This window comes from Myotis lucifugus, unplaced genomic scaffold (genome assembly GCF_000147115.1).
Source record: "Myotis lucifugus unplaced genomic scaffold, Myoluc2.0 scaffold_220, whole genome shotgun sequence".
NCBI classification, from domain to species: Eukaryota; Metazoa; Chordata; class Mammalia; order Chiroptera; family Vespertilionidae; genus Myotis; species Myotis lucifugus.
Window position 1 is genome coordinate 1,842,598 of NW_005871268.1, and position 18,080 is coordinate 1,860,677.

At 50.0% G+C, this 18,080-nt stretch overlaps 1 protein-coding gene across 1 annotated transcript; it reads left to right on the forward strand.

The window, feature by feature from the left end:
• The first annotated feature begins 6,513 nt into the window (after positions 1-6,513).
• LOC102433182 (probable palmitoyltransferase ZDHHC11B) lies at positions 6,514-17,517 on the forward strand. The gene is made up of 7 exons (XM_023761844.1): positions 6,514-7,194; positions 11,333-11,551; positions 12,260-12,435; positions 12,986-13,087; positions 13,932-14,056; positions 14,727-14,882; positions 17,178-17,517. Exons 1-7 carry the CDS (start codon positions 6,514-6,516, stop codon positions 17,321-17,323), a joined length of 1,605 nt encoding a protein of 534 aa, XP_023617612.1. The 3' UTR covers positions 17,324-17,517.
• Positions 17,518-18,080: the final 563 nt, after the last annotated feature.

Here is an 18,080-nt window from a genome sequence, read left to right on the forward strand (position 1 = left end):
GACCTAAATAGACACTTTTCAAAAGAGGACATTCAGAAAGTCAAGAGACATATGAAAACATGCTCAAAGTCACTAATCATTCAAGAGATGCAAATCAAAGCAACAATGAGGTACCACCTCACACCTGTCAGAATGGCCATCATCAACAAATCAACAAAGGACAAGTGCTGGAGAGGATGCAGAGAAAAGGGAACACTGGTGCACTGCTGGGAATGCAGACTGGTGCAGCCACTATAGAAGACAGTATGGAGTTTCCTCAAAAAGTTAAAAATGGAACTCCCATTTGACCCAGTGATCCCACTTCTAGGAATATATCCCAAGAAACCAGAAACACCAATAAGAAAGAACATATGCATCCCTATGTTCATAGCAGCACAATTTACCATAGCAAAGATCTGGAAACAGCCTAAGTGCCCATCAACAGATGAATGGATTAGAAAACAGTGGTACATCTACACAATGGAATACTATGCTGCTGTAAAAAAGAAGGAATTCTTACCATTTGCAACAGCATGGATGGAACTGGAGTTCATTATGCTAAGTGAAATAAGCCTGTCAATGAAAGAAAAATACCACATGATCTCACTCATTTATGGATAATAAAGACCATTATAAACTGATGAACAAAAATAGATACAGAGGCAGAGCAGTATCGAACAGACTATCAAACTACAGCGGGAAGGCTGGGGAGGGTTGGGGGGCAGGAGGGGGGCAGTAAGAGATCAACCGAAGGACTTGTATCATGCATATAAGCATAACCAATGGACATAAAACACTGGGGGATAGGGGAGGCCGAGGGAATGTCAAGAAGGGGAAAAAAAGGAGACATATATAATACTCTTTGTAATACTTTAAGCAATAAAACAAAACAAAACAAAAAAAAGAATGTATATTCTGCTCGTTGGGAATAAAATGTACTGCAAATATCAATTAAATACATCTAATCTAGTGTAGACCTCACTCTGGGGACAGGATTTGTCTTCCCAACTCACATGCTATATGTACCTTTGTTTTCACTTTTTGCGATTGCTGGTTCATTGATAAATATATATTTCCATTTTGGAAAAACTGCCAATCTTTGTTTCAATGTGGAGTAATTTATATTTTCACTAAGATTATGTGAAACTTTCAATTCTATATATTAAACACTTGGTATTGGTCATTGTTTTGGTAGTAGCTCTTCCAGTGGACATGAATGGTAAACTACTGCAGTTTTAATTCGTATTTACCTAATGTCCAATGATCTGAGCATATCTTTTTATGCTATTTTGGTGAACAGTTTGTTCAAATCTTTCCCTATTTCAACACTTAGGTTGTTTTTCCTTATTAATGAATCTTGGAAGTTCTATAAACATTCTGCATACAAGAATGTTTTTTGCTAATATGTTGATCCAGTCTGTGCCTTATGCTTTTATGTTTGTAGTGGTGACTTTTAAAGAGTAAATGATTTTAACTTTGATGAAGTACAATTTCCATTTTTTTCTTTGCCTAACTCAACATCACAGAGATTATTCTATAGTTTTCACCTGATGTGTTGAAGTTTAGCTTTGAAATTTAGATCTTGACCAAATTTGAGTTATTTTTTGTGTAGGTTATGAAGTTGGGCAGAAAGTTAAATCTTTGGGTGGGGGCTCCTATGGTTGTCTAATGTTCCAGCACCATTTGCTAAAGCACTCTCATTTCTCCCCTTTGAATTACGTTCACAAATTTATTTAAAATCCATTGACCCAAAAAATAAAGGTTTATTTTTTGGAGTTTCTATTCTGTTCCATTTGATCTCTACATCAATCCTTACACCAGTCCCATCATCTTTATTATTCTGGCTTTATAGGGAAGTTATAACGATCTTCTGGGTCAGATCTGGGGACTGTGGCACCAACTTCAAGTCAGGTACTCTAAGTCCTCCAATTTTGTTCTCATTCTCTAAATTATTTTGGCCACTCTAAGTCCTCTGAATTTTCATATACACTTTATGATCAGATTTTTTTTTAAAGAAAAACAAAAGCTAGCTGGGGATTCAATAGAGATCATGGCAAATCTGTAGATCAATTTGGGGCAACTTTTCTATCAAGACAATACTGAGTCGTTCCAATCCATAAATATTACAAACCTTTCCATTTATTTTGTCTGTTTCATTTCTCTCAGCAATAGTTTGAAGCTTTAAGTGCAGACAGATTGTGCACTTGTTTTATTATTTTATTATTTTTGGTGCTATTGTGAATGGTATAGATTTCTTAGTACTGTTTTCAGGCTCTTTATTACTAGTGTATAGAAATATAATTGAGTGTTTTATATTGGTTGTATATCTTACCATCTTGCTAAGCTATCTTATTATTTCTGTTAGCTTTATCAGATTTGCTAAGATCATGTTTCCTGCAAATTAATAGTTTCATTTTCAAATTAATATGGTTTTAATTTCTATTTCTTGCTTTACTGTACTGACTGGAAATTTAGTAACATGTGGAATGCACATTAGAGGTGAACATTTTCCCTTGGCCCCCATCTTAAGGGGAAAGCATGTGGTATGAATTAAGTATGGATTAGTTCCAAGGTTCATCAGTGCTTTCTATCATATTAAGGGTGTTTTTTTTTCTAGGTTGTGAAATTTTTTATCATCAACAGATGTGTTATGTCAAGAGCTTTTTCTGTATGGTGCACTTATGTTTAATGTACTTTAATTTTTTAACATTCTTATTATCTTAATTTATTTGTAGATGTTTTCATTCTTGCATTCCTGGAAATAACCCTAAGTTAGTCAGGTGTATAATCCTCTGTGTGTGTGTGTGTGTGTGTGTGTGTGTGTGTGTGTGTGACTGAATTTACTTGCTAATATTTTGTAATATTTTGTTAATGATATTTGCCTCCACATTTATGAATGACATTGGCTTATGATATTCTTTTGTGATGGCATTGTCTGGCTTTGGTATCGTATACTGGTTTCATGGAATAAATTGGGAAGTATTATTTCCTTCTCTGTTTTCTGAAGGAGTTTGTGCACAGTTGGTACGATTTTTTTCTAAAAGCATTAGGTAGAGCCCAAGCTGCTTTGACTCAATAGATAGAGCATTGGCCCATGGAATTAAGGATCCCAGTTCAATTCCTGTCAAGGGCATGAACCTTGGTTGCAGGCTCCATCTCTGGCCCTGGTCCGGGCTTGTTTTGGAGGCAACCAATTGATGTGTCTCTCTCACATGGATGTTTTTCTATCTGTGTCTCTCCTTCTCCCTTCCACTCTCTCTAAAAATCAATGGGAAAAATATCCCCATATGATGATTAACAAAAAAAAAATTAGTTAGAATTCACCAATAAAGCCGTCAGAGCCTGATATTTTCTTAAAGGGGAATTTAAAATTTGGAGTTCAGTGTCTTTACTTGTTATATATGTATTTGAATTTTCTATTTCTTCTTGAATCAATTTTTGTGCTTCTAAGAAAAACCATTTTCTTAGAAGAACAACAACAAAACAACTTAGTTTTTTCTTCATAGACTCCTGGCTACTTTGAAAAGGGCTCGGGATACGGTCCAGATCAGCTAGAATCAGTCAGGTTGATGGGGAGGGGCACGTAATAGAAATAGAATCACGGTTGTTCAATAGCTACGCCCTCTAAAGAACTATTCTTACAGACCCTGGGGAACTGGAGCATATGTTGCAGGGAAGAACAGGCCCTGGAGAGGAGGCAACCTGGAGTCCAGATCAAGGACAGGGCCTCTCTGAATGGAGACGGCCTTCCCGGCTAATCTTCTCCGGGGCTAGTCTCTGCAAGGACAGTGAAGAAAGGCAGACCCTGGAAACCCACCGATTTTAGATTTTTTCCCCACCCACTATCCCTGTATAAAAGCTGGTTTGAAATGAAATGTCAGAGCAGTCTTTTCAGGGTGTTACACCTGCTGCTCGGAAGCCGGCTATCTGATTAATAAAACGCACCATAAAGGTTCAGCCTTGTCTCTACTTATTTGAATCTGGTGGCAGTGGGCAGTCAGACCCTTGCATGTCTGGTATCAAGGTGGCAACCTGGGCCTGCAGGGGACTATGGGGAACCAGGAGAAAGAGGAACAACAGGAGGCGCTCAGCAATGTTTGTGGTCCCATCGCTGGGATCTTGCCATTCATGTAGAGGGATGAAGCTAGCCAGAGGAAGATGTGGTCCCTGGGTGAGCTGGTTCCCAGTGACGGATTGGTTTCCATTAAAAGCCCTCTCTGGCACATGACTCCCCACTCGGCACACAGTGTTCACATGTCCCTCATTTCCTGACTCTTCTCCTTCTGCTGTGGCACTTCTGTGGCCACTAAGAGGGCATCTGGCAGGGCCATCAGGCTCAGGCGACTGTGTTTGTGCCAGGGTCCCCAGATCTGACCCAGAGGCACCAACACCCTGGACAGAGTATGTGAGTCTCAGCTCCTGGAGCAAAACAGCTGACTTGTCAAGTGTGACGAGGAAAGTGGGGATTGACTCCTGGGCCACGGTGAGCAGGAGGTCGGGGGGGCCATGAGCTGGCTGCTTTGTCACTGAGGGGCTGTGACAGGAAGCATTCTAGGTAGAACTGAGGACCATGTAAAATGGACTCAAGTGAAGGTGATGAAGGGTGGTGCTGCCCACCAGCCCAGCTTGTCTGAGGCCCCCTGCGTCGCATGGTCAGGGCCTGTCCCCACCCTCCCTCCACTCCCCCACAACTGGCAATGGGCAATGGACATGGTCAGGGGCTGTCCCCACCCTCCCTCCACTCCCCCACAACTGTCAATGGGCATGGTCAGGGGTTGGGCTTTATGAGGTCCCTTGGTCTATGTTGTTGCCATGTCAACCAGGGAGGTCCTGGGGACTGGTTGCAAGTCCTCATTTTGGCCTGGCCTGAGCAAGAGAGTGCACCCTGTTTTGTTCAGTCAGGACGACTTTGAGAATTGAGAAAGGAGAGTGTGTTTGGCAGCAACGGAGGTGCGTGCTTCACTTCTTCCTCTGTCCTCACCAGGGGACTAGCAGGTTTGGCCACTGGAGGTCCAGAAAGATAGTCCAAGACCCAGCAAGACACAGCAAACTAACGATTCATAAATGTTGGGGTCTGTGTCCAGTGACGGGGTTTAGACATGTTTACACAGAGGTCATAGTGTCATAAAGACGCCAGTGAGTGGTCTATGTGGTGTGTATGTGTGTGTAGTGTGTGTGCATGTGTATTTGTGTATGTGTTGTGTTTTGTGTGGTGTGTGTGGGCTTGGGTGGTGTGTGTGTGGTACATGGTACTTGGTGGTGGTGGTGGTGGTGTTGGTGGTGGTGGTGGTGGTGTGTATATGTGTGTGATAGTGTGTGTGTGGTGGAGTGTGTGTTCATATCCAGCGGCAATATGAAAACTGTGTGTTAGGTGGGAGAGGGAGGAAGAGCATTTTCCCTGGCTCTCAGCTCTAGGGCCTGAGCAGTTTGGCTGCATGGCGCTGGTGGGAAGTGGGCTTCATGAGAGAGAATGAGCCTGCTCTGGCCATTGTCTTCTGTGTTGCTCTCCCAGTCCTGGGGTCCTCACCAGCACACCTCCCCTTAAGAAGTATAGAGAAATGGGTCTGTGCCATTGGAGATGGGACAGCACTATTGTTTCATTTCTCTACGTGTGGAGCAGGTGGGGTAGAGCTGAATCTGCAGTTGGAAGTGGTATTTCCCACAAGGTCTGGCCCCAAACTGATGGACATCAGAAGTTGGATGGATGGGTGGTTGGGTAGATGGGAGGCTGATTACCCTGGAGTTACTCCTTCGGGTGGGGGGAGGGGCTGTTCCACACTTGGCACTTTGTCCACACAGGGAGGCTGTGGGAGCACTCAAGGGGACCCCACTTTAATTGTGCCCATTTAAATCCATAAAATAATGACACAGGAAGTCAGGTGTTTGGTCCCAGGTTTTTTTTTTAACTGATCTGATCTCCCAAGAGATAAGAATTTGAATTAATAAATACACATTTTCTCTTTTGCACATATGTCAAAGGCTAAAGCAAACAGCAGTTAAGAAACATTGGAAGGCCAATGGACTTTGATATTCAGCAGGGCTGAATCTTGCTGTGATTGCAATGGCTCAGAGATTTCCCAACCTGATAATCTTTACATTGTTTACCAAACTTTACCTTTGATCTGCCTGTATGCATTGCTAAAGGGCAAATGTGTATTCAAGTAAATCAAAAGTGGACCAGGCCAGAACTCAGGGTGCCTCTACAAGAAAGAGGTTTCCACCTGGCCCCCCAATGCCTGCCAAATTCTTATTTCTTGTATAGCATTTTCATTTGTGCATCAGCCCCTTCTTCAGATCCTGAACATAGCCGTGCAGGTCGCAACACACATATTTCAAACTGGGTGAAAATTACACCTGGCTTTTATTAATGGAGATGAGAGCAGGCCCTACTGAGAGGGGATCAGTGATATGAGGGTGTGCAGCACCATAAGGTGGGGAATAGCAATCCATACCCTTTATACCTACAGAATCCATTTACATCCCTTAGCGCTGTGCAGAGCTGCGGAAGCCCAGCGAAGCACCTGGGAGAGCTCCATGCAGCCTGTGAGTGAACCACGTAGTGCCCAGGAGAGCCCAACCCAACCGGCTGGGGAGCCAGGCACGGCACCGGGAAGAGTCCCACACAGCACCTGTGAGAACACCCAGCTGTGCCTGCAGAAGCCCCAGACAACACCCTGGGGAGCTCAGAGAAGCACCTGCCAGAGCCTCACCCAACAGCATGGGGAGTCTGCTGGGGCACTTGAGACAGCCCCAAGCATTGCCTGGAAGACCCCCAAGCAGAGCCTGCAGGGATCCCACACCTCATTGTGGGAAACCACCATCATTGCCAGCCAGAGCTCGGCCCAACACCTTCGAGAGCTTGGTAGAGGGACTGGGGGAGCCCCAAGCATTGCCAGGGACATCTCCAAGCAGAGTCTGCAGGGGTCCCACACCTCATTGTGGGAAACCACCATCATTGCCAGCCAGAGCTCCGCCCAACACCTTCGAGAGCTTCGTAGAGGGACTGGGGGAGCCCCAAGCATTTCCCGGGACATCTCCGAGCAGAGCCTGCAGAGGTCCTACACCACATCCTGGGAAACCACCATCATTGCCAGCCAGAGCTCCACCCAACACCTTCAAGAGCTTGCTAGAGGGACTGAGGAAGCCCCAAGCAACACTTGGGAGTGCTTTGGGCTTCAGTCACTGCTTTCATTTATGTGTCCTAAGAAGCTGGGGGTAAGTGTATGCCTGGTGCTCATAGTTTTGGCAGATGCCACCTTGCTCTCCTTCTGCCTTCTGACCAAGGGTGCCTGTGACAGTTGCAAAGACTGATAACTCTGCCATCAGGTTTTGTTCCAACTTGATTCCCTTGTAGATTTGACTCAGACGTAATTGCAGATTCATTTGCTCACCACTGTGGGTAATTTTCCGATTTCATAGTGAGAACCTTTTCCGTGTGCTTTCACTCTCACACATGTTAGGAGCTTCCAGTTTGCTCTCACACTTTTGTCATACTTTGGCTGCGTCTATTTTAAGTTCCAGAGATTCTCAGAACTTATAGACTTGCTCTGTATTAAATTGTATAAAATCTGCATCCAGTTACAACTTTGAGGTATCCATCTATTATATATAATCGATCTTCCTTTCTTTCTTTCTTTCTTTCTTTCTTTCTTTCTTTCTTTCTTTCTTTCTTTCTTAATATTCCTCTTTGGACTTTGATTGTCAGCTATGCTTTTTACTGTTAGTTATTTCTTATATCAGCATGATAATTTTATTTTCAAATCTTATTTTTAAACTGATACTAGAGACCCGGTGCATAAAATTCATGCACTCGGTGGGAGTTCCCCTCAGCCCAGCCTGAGTCCTCTCACAGTCCAGGAGTCCTTGGGGGGTGTCCCGCCACTGCCACTGCACTTGCCAGCCATGAGCCTGGCTTCTGGCTGAGCATCGCTCCCTCTGTGGGAGCGCACTGACCACCCAGGGCCATCTCCTGCATTGAGTGTCTGCCCCCTGGTGGTCAGTGTGCATCATAGCAACCTGTCGTTCCACCGTTTGGTTGATTTGCATATTAGCCTTTTATTATATAAGACTAGAGGCCCAGTGCACAAAAATTTGTGCACTCAGGGGGGAAGGAGGTGGGGTCCCCCAGCCCGGCTTGTGCCCTCTCGCAGTCTGGGACCCCTCAGGAAATAACGACCTGCTGGCTTAGGCCTGCTCCCGGGTGACAGAGGGCACGCCCAATCCCTAGGTGCAGCCCCTGGTCAGGCACAGAGCAGGGCTGATTGGGGAGTTGGGGCGCTGCCCCCTGTCATGCACAGAGCAGGGCCCATCAGGAGGGTTGGGGCTCCGTACCCTGTCACACACACAGCAGGGTCGATCAGGGGGTTGGGGCGCCTTCCCCTGTCACACACAGAGCCGCAGGGCAATGAGGGGATTGGGGAGCTCCCCCCTATCAGGCACAGAGCAGGGCCGATCAGGGAGTTGGGGCGCCTTCCCCTGTCACACACAGAGCCACAGGGCGGTCAGGGGGTTTGGGCGCTGCCCCCTGTCACGCTGATCCCGGTGCCCGGAGGCATGTTACCCTTTTACTATATAGGATAGAGGCCTGGTGCACGTGTGGGGGCCAGCTGGTTTGCCCTGAAGGGTGTCCTGGATCAGGGTGGGGTCCCCACAGGGGTGGATGAGGGGCTGAGGGCCGTTTTCAGGCTGGCGGGTGACTGAAGCTCCCAACTGCTCCTTTTTTTTTTTTTTTATTCTGGGCCAGCTTTAGCTCTGAGGCCTCGCTGCTGAAAACATTGATACAATGTTGCGGTCCGGCTGGCTGAAGCCCGGCTGTCTGAAAGCGGGTTTCTGGGGTTTTGTTTAGCTTCTATATTTGCAACATAGTTGCTTAGAGTTGCAGCTGAGAGGCCGGCAAGTCAGGCGGGGAATGTTGGAGTTCACCGTCACTGGAGCAAGCAAGCCTCCTGTTCGCTTCATTGCATGGCTGCCGGCCGCCATCTTGGCTGGCAGTTAATTTGCATAAGGATATGCTGATTAGCCAATGGGAAGGGTAGCGGTCGTACACTAATTACCATGTTTCTCTTTTATTAGTGTAGACTAGAGGCCCAGTGCACAAAAAATTTGTGCACTTCGGGTGGGGGGTCCCTCAGCCCAGCCTATGCCCTCTTGCAGTCTGGGACCCCTCGGAGGATGTCCACCTGCTGGCGTAGGCCCGCTCTCTGGGGGATAGGGCCCAAGCTGGCAGTCAGACATCCCTCTGGCAGCCTGGCAGCCCTCGGGGGATGTCCACTTAGCAGGAGGAAGCAGACCTAAGCTGGAGTCAGACATCGTTAGTGCTGCTGAGGAGGTGGTAGAGGCTCCTGCCACCACTGCTGTGCTGGCAGCCATCAGCCCAGCTTGTGGCTGAGCAGAGCTCCTCCTGTGGGAGTGCACTGACCACCAGGGGACAGCTCCTGCATTAGCATCTGCCTCCTGGTGGTCAGTTGTGTCAAAGTGAACAGTCATTCCTAGTCTTTCTGCTGTTAGGGTGAGTTTGCATATTACCCTTTTATTATATAGGATAGAGGCCTGGTGCATGGGTGGGGGCCGGCTGGTTTGCCCTAAAGGGTGTCCTGGATCAGGGTGAGGGTGCCGCTGGTTTGCCTGGCCAGCCTCGGTGAGGGGCTGATGGCTGTTTTCAGGCTGGTCAAGCCACCCACAGTGGGGACCCTCACCCCATGGAGGTTTGGCCGGCCTGGGTGATGGCTGTTTTCAGGCTGGCCACAACCCCTTCAGGATAGGGGTCCGGCTGGGGTGCCTGACCAGCCTGTGTGAGGGGCTGATGGCTGTTTTCAGACTGACCAAGCCCCCCAGCGACTGAAGCTCCCAGCCTTTTCTTTTCTTTTCTTTTTTTTTTATTCACTCCAGCTCCGTGGCCATAGCAACTGGAAGCAAGTATCTGGGGTTTATTTACCTTCTATAATTGAAACTTTGTTGCCTTGAGAGGAGGCAGCAGCTGTCCAGAAAGCTTGGCTTCCTCCATCATTGGGGTAACCAAGCCTCTTGCTCGCTCCAGCTCTGTGGCTGCTGGCCGCCATCTTGGCTGGGTAATTTGCATATGCTCACTCTGATTGGTTGGTGCGCGTGGTTTAAGGCATAGCGAAGGTACGGTCAATTTGCATGTTTGTCTATTATTAGGTAAGATTACCTCTGTGTTTTGCCTAAGCACCATCCCCAGGTATTTTGCCCTGTTTATATAAGTGATATTCTCTCATGTGTCCCTGAGATTGTCATGAAACCGAAGTAAGCTTGGGGCAACTATGGCCACATGTCCAATGGCTGTCACACCAGAGAACCACAGTGGATGACCAGAAGCAGTGGACAGCAGCCAAAATGTGCTCTGGGGAAAATTCCCAAAGGAATTCACAAATAATAAGAAAAACGCTGAGAATATTTCTTAATATCAACTATATATTCTATACATATTATTCAGAACAGACAATGACGTCTGCACAGGGCATAATGTGGCAGAGTTTTTCTGAAAGTCCACTTGTAGCAGCTGTGAAATACCACTCACCTCTCCCCCACATCTCAAATGCTCCGTGGTCCCTCTGACTCCCAGTCCTTTCCTTTCCCGGGGCTTCTGCCCCCCTGACTGCGCAGAAGGGGCCCCCGGTTCCCTCCCACCCTCTCTACCTGGGCGATACCAGATGCCCAGAGGTCACAGGCCCTCCCTGTCCCTGCACAAGAAATAACACAGAACACTCTGCAAAACTGGTGTCTGTTTGTGTTTTAGAGGGGAACTTGCAGGAAGAATTCTGAGGGAGGATTTCTATAGAACAAAAGATCACCTCATCACACCAGCAGTTATCTATTCCTGCATTGCCTCATTGCCCCCGGGGATGAGGGCCTGGTGGTGACCCAGGTTTTCATCTCACACTGATGGGTCTCCTGATGAGTCCAGGCACCTCTATGAACAAGACCCGGACTTGTTCATAAAGCCACTCCTATATGATGGCCTGGGCCATGCTCCTGACCCTGACCTAAGCTATCTGCATCACTGTAGGCTGTTCCCTGGCCATGAGGGCCTGGTAGGGCCCACAACCAGTGGTGCTGGTGGGTGGGTGCCCCTTCATTTCCTGAGCCCTATGGGCCACATTCCCCCTAAGAGCTGTTGGCCACAGCTGCGTCGTGGCTGCCTGGATGGCTCTGCAGGAATGCCTTGCCTTGGATTCCCCTGTCAGGGTCCTCTGCTGGCCCTGCCACCTCTGCTACCACCAGTGGTCCCAGGAGAGGCAGGGTGAGGGGTTCCCGCCCCTGGGGTGTCCCTGGCCATGCCTGGCTGTGGGAAGGAGGCCCGTGGCCTGCCAGGCTCCCCATTTTCCTCTTGCAGATGGACGGCTGTGGCAGGAGCCAGAGAAGAGTCCTCCCAGAATCTGCAAGCAGGACACAGCAGACATTGCTGCCTCGCCTGTCCAGAGTGAACGGCTGGTCGAAGCCCCTCCACGGATACCAGGCAGTATCCTGGGCCATATTTGTGACTTTGGCCTTAGCCATGTTTGGCATTTTTATTCCCATGCTGCCTGGAATGTGGAAGTACATTGTCTATGGAGTATCCTTTAACTGGGCATCACCTGCCTATTGTCTAGAGTGGGGAGGGGTTAGAAATCACAGTCCCTTTCCCCTGGAGGACTCACCTCTTTGTTCCCAAGGGACATAGCAGTTTGAGAAAGGCTTGGGAAGTTGGCCGCTGGCAGCACTGCAGAGCTGACTGGGCAGCCCAGGACTGGTGCCCCTGGCACCTCCACTTTGAGGCTGAGGGTACGAATGGAGGGAATGCTGCCCTCACACTCCCTGGCAGTGGTCTGGTGTGTGAGCGGAGCATAGTCATAGGAGCAAAGGCCTTGGGCCACACACCTCAGTCCCAGCCTCACCTCCTCCCAGAGAAGATGCCCCGCAGCCACCTGGCCAACCTCCTGTCCGTCCCCCAATAAGGCTGGCTGCCCCTCTCCCACGACCTTCAGAGTGCAGCTTGGTGCCTACCTGGGCACACAGGCCTTCCCCTTGGTGAAGCTCATGGGACCCACACCCTTAGAAATGCACCTGTTGGCCCCTTGCAGGACGGTGTCCCAATTTGAAAGCCTCCTTCCAGCAGGTCTGCTTTGTCCTTCCTGGAGGGAGAAATGAGGGGCAGGAGAGGCTGTCCTCGGTCCCTGCCACTAGCTGTGCCCACAGCTCTGGTCAGGCGCCAGGGCCTGGACACCTCGTGCTGTGCTGTGCGGGGCCTGGGTTCAGTTATTCCTTGACACTCTTCCCACAGGTGAGCGGCGGGATGTTATTGTTCCATGTTATAGTGTACCTCGTCTGTGTCTCCATCGACCCGGGAGAGGATAATGTGAGGAAGAAGATTTACAGTGAACCACTGCCCACGTTCGACAGATCCAAGCAACACCATGTTATAGAAGATCTGTATTGCTGCCTATGTGGGGTCACCGTGTGAGTGCTGGGGCATAAGGCCAGGCTGCACCATGGCCTGCACCCACTGGGTGGACTGCCACGTTTAACGCTATAGCCCCTCATGAAGGGCAGTGCCATGCTGCTTCCCCGAAGAAGCAGGGGCTGTTTACATGCAGCAGGCTGGAGCTGTGACCTCAGACACACACCGCCTCCCCGGCCCCTGGCTGATCGAGGAGCCAGAGAGCACTGTCTTTCTTGGGCTTTCTCAGATGAGCCCCCCGCCCCAGTGATCCACAGGGTTGGTCAGGTACCTGGGTCTCCCGTGGCCTGGGAACTTAAGTGGCCAGCCTGGTAGTGGGGCCCAGGGCTCAGGGCAGATCCTAGCCCTGGCCCCAGGCCTCAAACCCTGGCACCACGTGGCAGGCGTGGCCGAGCGGAGCAGCCCCACCACTTGGACACAATTCACTCTGGCTGGGTCTGCTGCCGCCTGATCCCCTCCCCTCCCCGCTATTGGCTGAGGGGACTCTGACCCCATTCTTCACCTGCACAGGTTGCTGACAAGCTGCTTCTCCCAAACGTTTCCTTTCAGGAGCGAGAAAGCCAAACATTGCCGGGCCTGCAACAAATGCATCGCTGGCTTTGACCATCACTGCAAATGGCTCAACAACTGTATTGGGAGCAGGAATTACTGGTGAGGGAGCTGGCAGCGAGGGGAGGGTAAACGGGGGCCCTGAAGTAGGGTTTGCGGGCTGGGGGCCTTGTGGTTAGAGTGGGGGGTCATGGGCAGAGGGGGCTGTGTGCCATTGTTCGGTACAATGGAGCTCAGGGTCCCTCCTGTCTCCCTGTCTGGTTCTGAAACGTGTTTGGATGGAGCCGACCCTGAACAGGCCATGTGAAGTCCATCCTCACAACATCTATCGCTGGAGACCCTTGTTAGCATTGGAGAGGAGCAGCCCCTTCCACAGGGCACGGACTAGGCTGGAGAGTTTGTGACCTGCTGGTCTGGGTCCCTTCGCTTTCTGTCCATTGAGCTGTCAGGCCCCAAGCACAGAGGATGTTTGCAAGGCGTCCTGGCTGGGAGGGAGCCCTGGCCTGAATAAGGGGGAGCAGGGAAAAGCAGGCTGGCCCATGGGCTGGAGACACCATGGAATCTTGCCCGGAAGTTCTAGGTGGGCCAGGCCGCTTGGGAAGGTAACACCCCATTTCGGTGAGTCAGTTTACCTTTGTGAGCTGAGGGTGGTCCCCCGTTTTGCAATCTCTGATGGAGATTAAATGAGGTCACCATCTGTATGTTGTGAGTCAACATAACACTGTAGGTGTGATCAATGGTGGCGAATTAGTGGCATCATCTAGAGCGCTGGAGAGATGCTCAAAAAACAAAGAGCTAGCGACTAAGGGGCTGCGCTCTCCCAGGCAATCAGAGCAGCATTCAAGGTCAGGCACGTGCCCTCTGCTGCCTGGGCAATGGGCTAGTGCTGGTCACTGTGCTTCAGGGCAGCCGTCCCAGCTCTGAGCCGTGTCTGCTTTTCCCACAGGTGGTTCTTCTGCTCCTTGGCATCCGCATCGGCCTGGCTGCTGTGCTTTGTTTCCATCTTGTTATATATTGTTATCCAGCATCAGGTCGACCCACGTGTGCTCCGCACGGATCCCCACTACCAAAGTACGTGCTGCTGCTCTGGTAGCTTCCCCTCAGGTTTCCTCTGTCTTAGCCCACCCTCCAGTCTGGAATGAGTCCCATCTTCGCTGCTCCGCCCACACTAGCCTTCAAGGCTTTTCTCGCACTTCATGTTTGGGAGCAGTGTGGCTGTGAGCAGCTCTGGGGACCATGCCCTAGAAATGCCCCCACCCCGTGGTGGCTGCAGCCTGCCAGGGCTGTGTGGGAGTGGCTGGTGCAGAATGGCCAGGGCCTGGCCAGGCTGCAGGCCTGCAGGACAGGGTGACTGTGGGGGTCAGGCACAGGGGTCAGGCTCTCTGACCTAGACATAGTTACCCTCCCTCAGCCTCACCTTCTAGACCCATAAGGAGGAATCATAACGGCCCCTGCAGACAGCGGGGGCCACAAGGGCACTTAGGTAAAGGCAGGACACACACCTGAGTAAGGAGTAAGGAGCAAGGGCTCACCTGGCTAGGCAGGTGCTCACTTGGTTGGGGAGGGAGGGTTCTCCTGGGCTGGGAGATACTCACCTGGACAGGAAGGTGGTCACCTGCTTTAGGCTGGTATCCCCACCCCCCCACACCTCCTTGCCAAGCTCTGTCCGCGGTGCTCACCTGAGGAGAGGTGCTGCCATGTCAGTAGGCGCTGAATGTCTGTGTCTGTCTTCTCTCCACAGACATCAACAGTCAGAACACATGGCTTCTGTTCCTGCCATATTTCCACCTAAAGGCAAAGACCCCAGTGGTTGTGATAATTGCAATGTTGGTGCTGGTGTTGGACCTCATCAGCCTCCTCATGATCGGGCAACTGTTCATCTTCCATCTTTACCTAAGTACGCTCTCCCCTGAACCTCCCGCCACAGCCCCAGTCCAGGTTGGCCAGTCTTTTCCCCTCATGTTCATATGTGACCTGAGGCAGGTGGCTGCTCCACTGGCCAGAAACAAGCTCTGTGCTCAAAGGGCAAGCCCTCAACTGAGAGGCAGCAGGGCCAATCCTGTTCCAAGAACTGCAGAAAACACGAAAGATTAAAAAGTATAGATTAACGTGTTCAGAGAGATAAATAGGGTCTAAGTCAGGACCGGGACCCCATGGAGATAGAACGGGGAACTGAGAAAAGCGCTCATTAAAATCCTAACAAGGAAAACATCCCACTCAGTGACAGGGTGTCCACTAGCCAGACAAGCTGCAGGGGGACTGGTGGTTTCCTCCTGTCCACAAGGTGGCGGCTCAGGACCCTGGGAGCTGCATCAATGTCCTTGACTAGGGGAGGGCGGGGCTGCCCCTGCCCTGTGAAGCCTTTCTTGGGAAGAAAGGAGGGGGTGGACAGGAAGACACCCCTGAGAGGGGAGAAGCATAGTGAGTTCAGGATTGAACATGTCTACTTTGGGGCATTTGGACACCAAAGAATAAATTTCCAGGTAAAGTTGGGATATTCTTTATAGGAAAACTAGCCTGAAATGCAGCCACTTAAAAGCACACGTGTATTACCTCACAGTGCCTGTGGGTCAGGAGTCCAGCACAGCTCAGCTGGTCCTCTGGCCCGGGGTCTTTCTGAGGCTTCAGTCAAGGTCCTGGCTGGGCCTGTGGTCTCACCTCCCCGGGGAGGCCCACTCCGGGCTCATCACCAGGCTGTTGCAGGGTCAATCCTCAGGAGTCTTGGGCAGGTGGTCCCTCCCATTCCTTGTCACATGCATCTTCAACATGACCCAGCAAATCATAACTCGGCTGCTGAGCAAATGAGAGGACAAGAGGGGGCAGCAAGGCGGAAGCCAGCCTCTCTCACCCAGGCGTGCAGGTGGTCCCCTGCCTTCCTGCAAGTCACTAGGAGCACTCCGCACTCCAGAGGGAGGCCACCAGGAACCAACACGCTGCAGGGGGCACTGCAGGGGCCACACGGGAAGCTTGGCAGCTGGATGCTGCCATTTGAAGCTTGGGACAGGGGCATCCTGATGAGTCCTCAGAACGGGAGTGGGAGAGACACTGTGAGGGTGAGATCTGCTGGGAAGACGCAGGACGTGGAGAGTGCCCACTGAGGACGGAGGAGAAAAGCCACAGTCATGGGACATGGATCAGAGAGCATCCTGGGTGAAATTAAGGAAGAGCAGGATTCTAGAAATCGCCCCGAGCTGATGTTGGAGGAGAAACTGGTGGACGTCCTTTAAAGCATGTACTTTGCACTCAGGCCTCAAAGTTCCTCGCCTGTGAGGTTTCAAGTTCTGTGCGGTGCCTCCCGTATTTATCGTTCTGTCAGTGTTCATTGTGTTACGGAAAATGTACTCAGAATAAGTGTGAGCTCTGGGAGGACATGCGCCCAAGCTGATTTTGATGGTATTTGTGCAAACCCACTAACAGTGGTTCTCAACCTTGGCTGCACATTAGAATCACCTGGGAATCTTTTTAAAATCCTGATTTCTGGGCCTCATCTTCCAGAAATTCTGTTTCTTTGTTACTAATGTTGTGGCCCCACCCCATAACAAAGAAACAGAATTTCCGGAGGACGAGGCCCAGAAATCAGGATTTTAAAAAGATTCCCAGGTGATTCTAATGTGCAGCCAAGGTTGAGAACCACTGCACTAGAATATACCGAAGTGCAAGTTTATATCCTCCAGCTGTTTCCCAGGTTGGGAGGGAAGGAGGAAAAATTCGGGAGGAGCCAGGTGGAGTGAATCAGGACAGATAAGTCAGGTCCAAACACAACAAAAGCAACAGCACTTGTCCAGACTGCTCAGGGCAGGGCATGAGGCTCTGCTCCATGGAGCTCCCTGCACCTGGGCAAGCAACCCAAGGGGGCCTGTTCCTGCCACAGCTGGAGCCAGAGTCTCGGCTTAATAACTAGTGTGCTGGGCAGGCACTACTCACAGGGCCATATTTACTTTATGGGCTGTGAGGCAGGCAGGGCGGCCCCTCCAGGGACCAGGGGAGGGGGACAGCGGCTCAGGAGAGTGTGAGGAGCTGCTGGCTGCTGCCCCAAGGCCAGGTGGGCTGTGCAGTAGCCGTCTGTCCAGCAGCTCCCCAGTAACTGGATGAGGACCTGACGCCCCAGGGTGCAGCTCAGGGGAGCTGGGTAGGTGCCTACAGTGGATGATGATGGTTCCTAACTGACCTTTTCCTCTTTTCTCCTTTTTAGTGTCAAATGGGATGAGCACTTACAATTATTGGAATCGAAGCCACAGACGTAGCTCAGGTGCCTCATCAAGGAACAAAATTCCTTCACTTCGTATACAAATATGGCCAGAGGTATGGATGTGCCCTTGTTTCATCATTCCTGTTTAGTCAGGGCTGGGACGAGGCCCAAGATCACCTTGTGGCTAGCACCACTTAGTCACAGTTCTTTACTTCTGTGTGGGCATTGTCCTGTGTGTGTGTAAGTGTGTGTGATGTGTGTGTGATGTGCATGTGAGTGTGTGTGGTGTGCATGTTTGTGTTACATCATTTCTATACTCACTCTGCATGGGATCCCGCCAGCAGGGCTGACTCTGGTAGGTCCATGTCTTGAGCTGCTGCTCGTCACACACTAAACACTTGCCCCTCAAAAGTCACCATTCAGAAAGTGAAAATAGAAGCCACAGACACAAACAAAATACTTACAAATGATATACTTGTATCCAGAATACATAAGGAACTTTCAAATCTCAATGATGAGAATAATGACCAAGTTTTTTAAATAGGCAAAACAACTGTTTACCAAGGTGGACACGTGAACATGCCCAACCTTGCCCTGCCGGGTGTCTCATTTGGTTGGAGCATCGGCCTGTGCATGAAAAGGTTGTGGGTTTCATCTCCAGTTGGGGCATGTAAGGGAGATGACAGATCAATTTTTCTCACATTTCTCTCTCTCTCTCTCTTTTTCTCCCTTCCTTTCTCTAAAATCAATAAGAATGTATCCTTAGGTGAGGATAAAAAAAAAGATGGTTGGCCTCATTTGGCACCAGGGGGTACAGATGAATAGCAGAAAGTACTACTACAGACTATGAGGCTAAAATCAAAAGGCCAGCAGTACCCAGTGTTGGTGACGCTGAAGGGAAACTGG

Excerpts from the sequence above, each read along its gene's own strand:
- LOC102433182 (XM_023761844.1), top strand. The coding sequence starts at position 6,514 with ATGCAGCCTGTGAGTGAACCACGTAGTGCCCAGGAGAGCCCAACCCAA. Across the intron at positions 11,552-12,259 it reads GGAAGTACATTGTCTATGGA|GTGAGCGGCGGGATGTTATT; the intron begins GTATCCTTTAAC and ends CTCTTCCCACAG. Across the intron at positions 14,883-17,177 it reads CATCTTCCATCTTTACCTAA|TGTCAAATGGGATGAGCACT; the intron begins GTACGCTCTCCC and ends TCTCCTTTTTAG.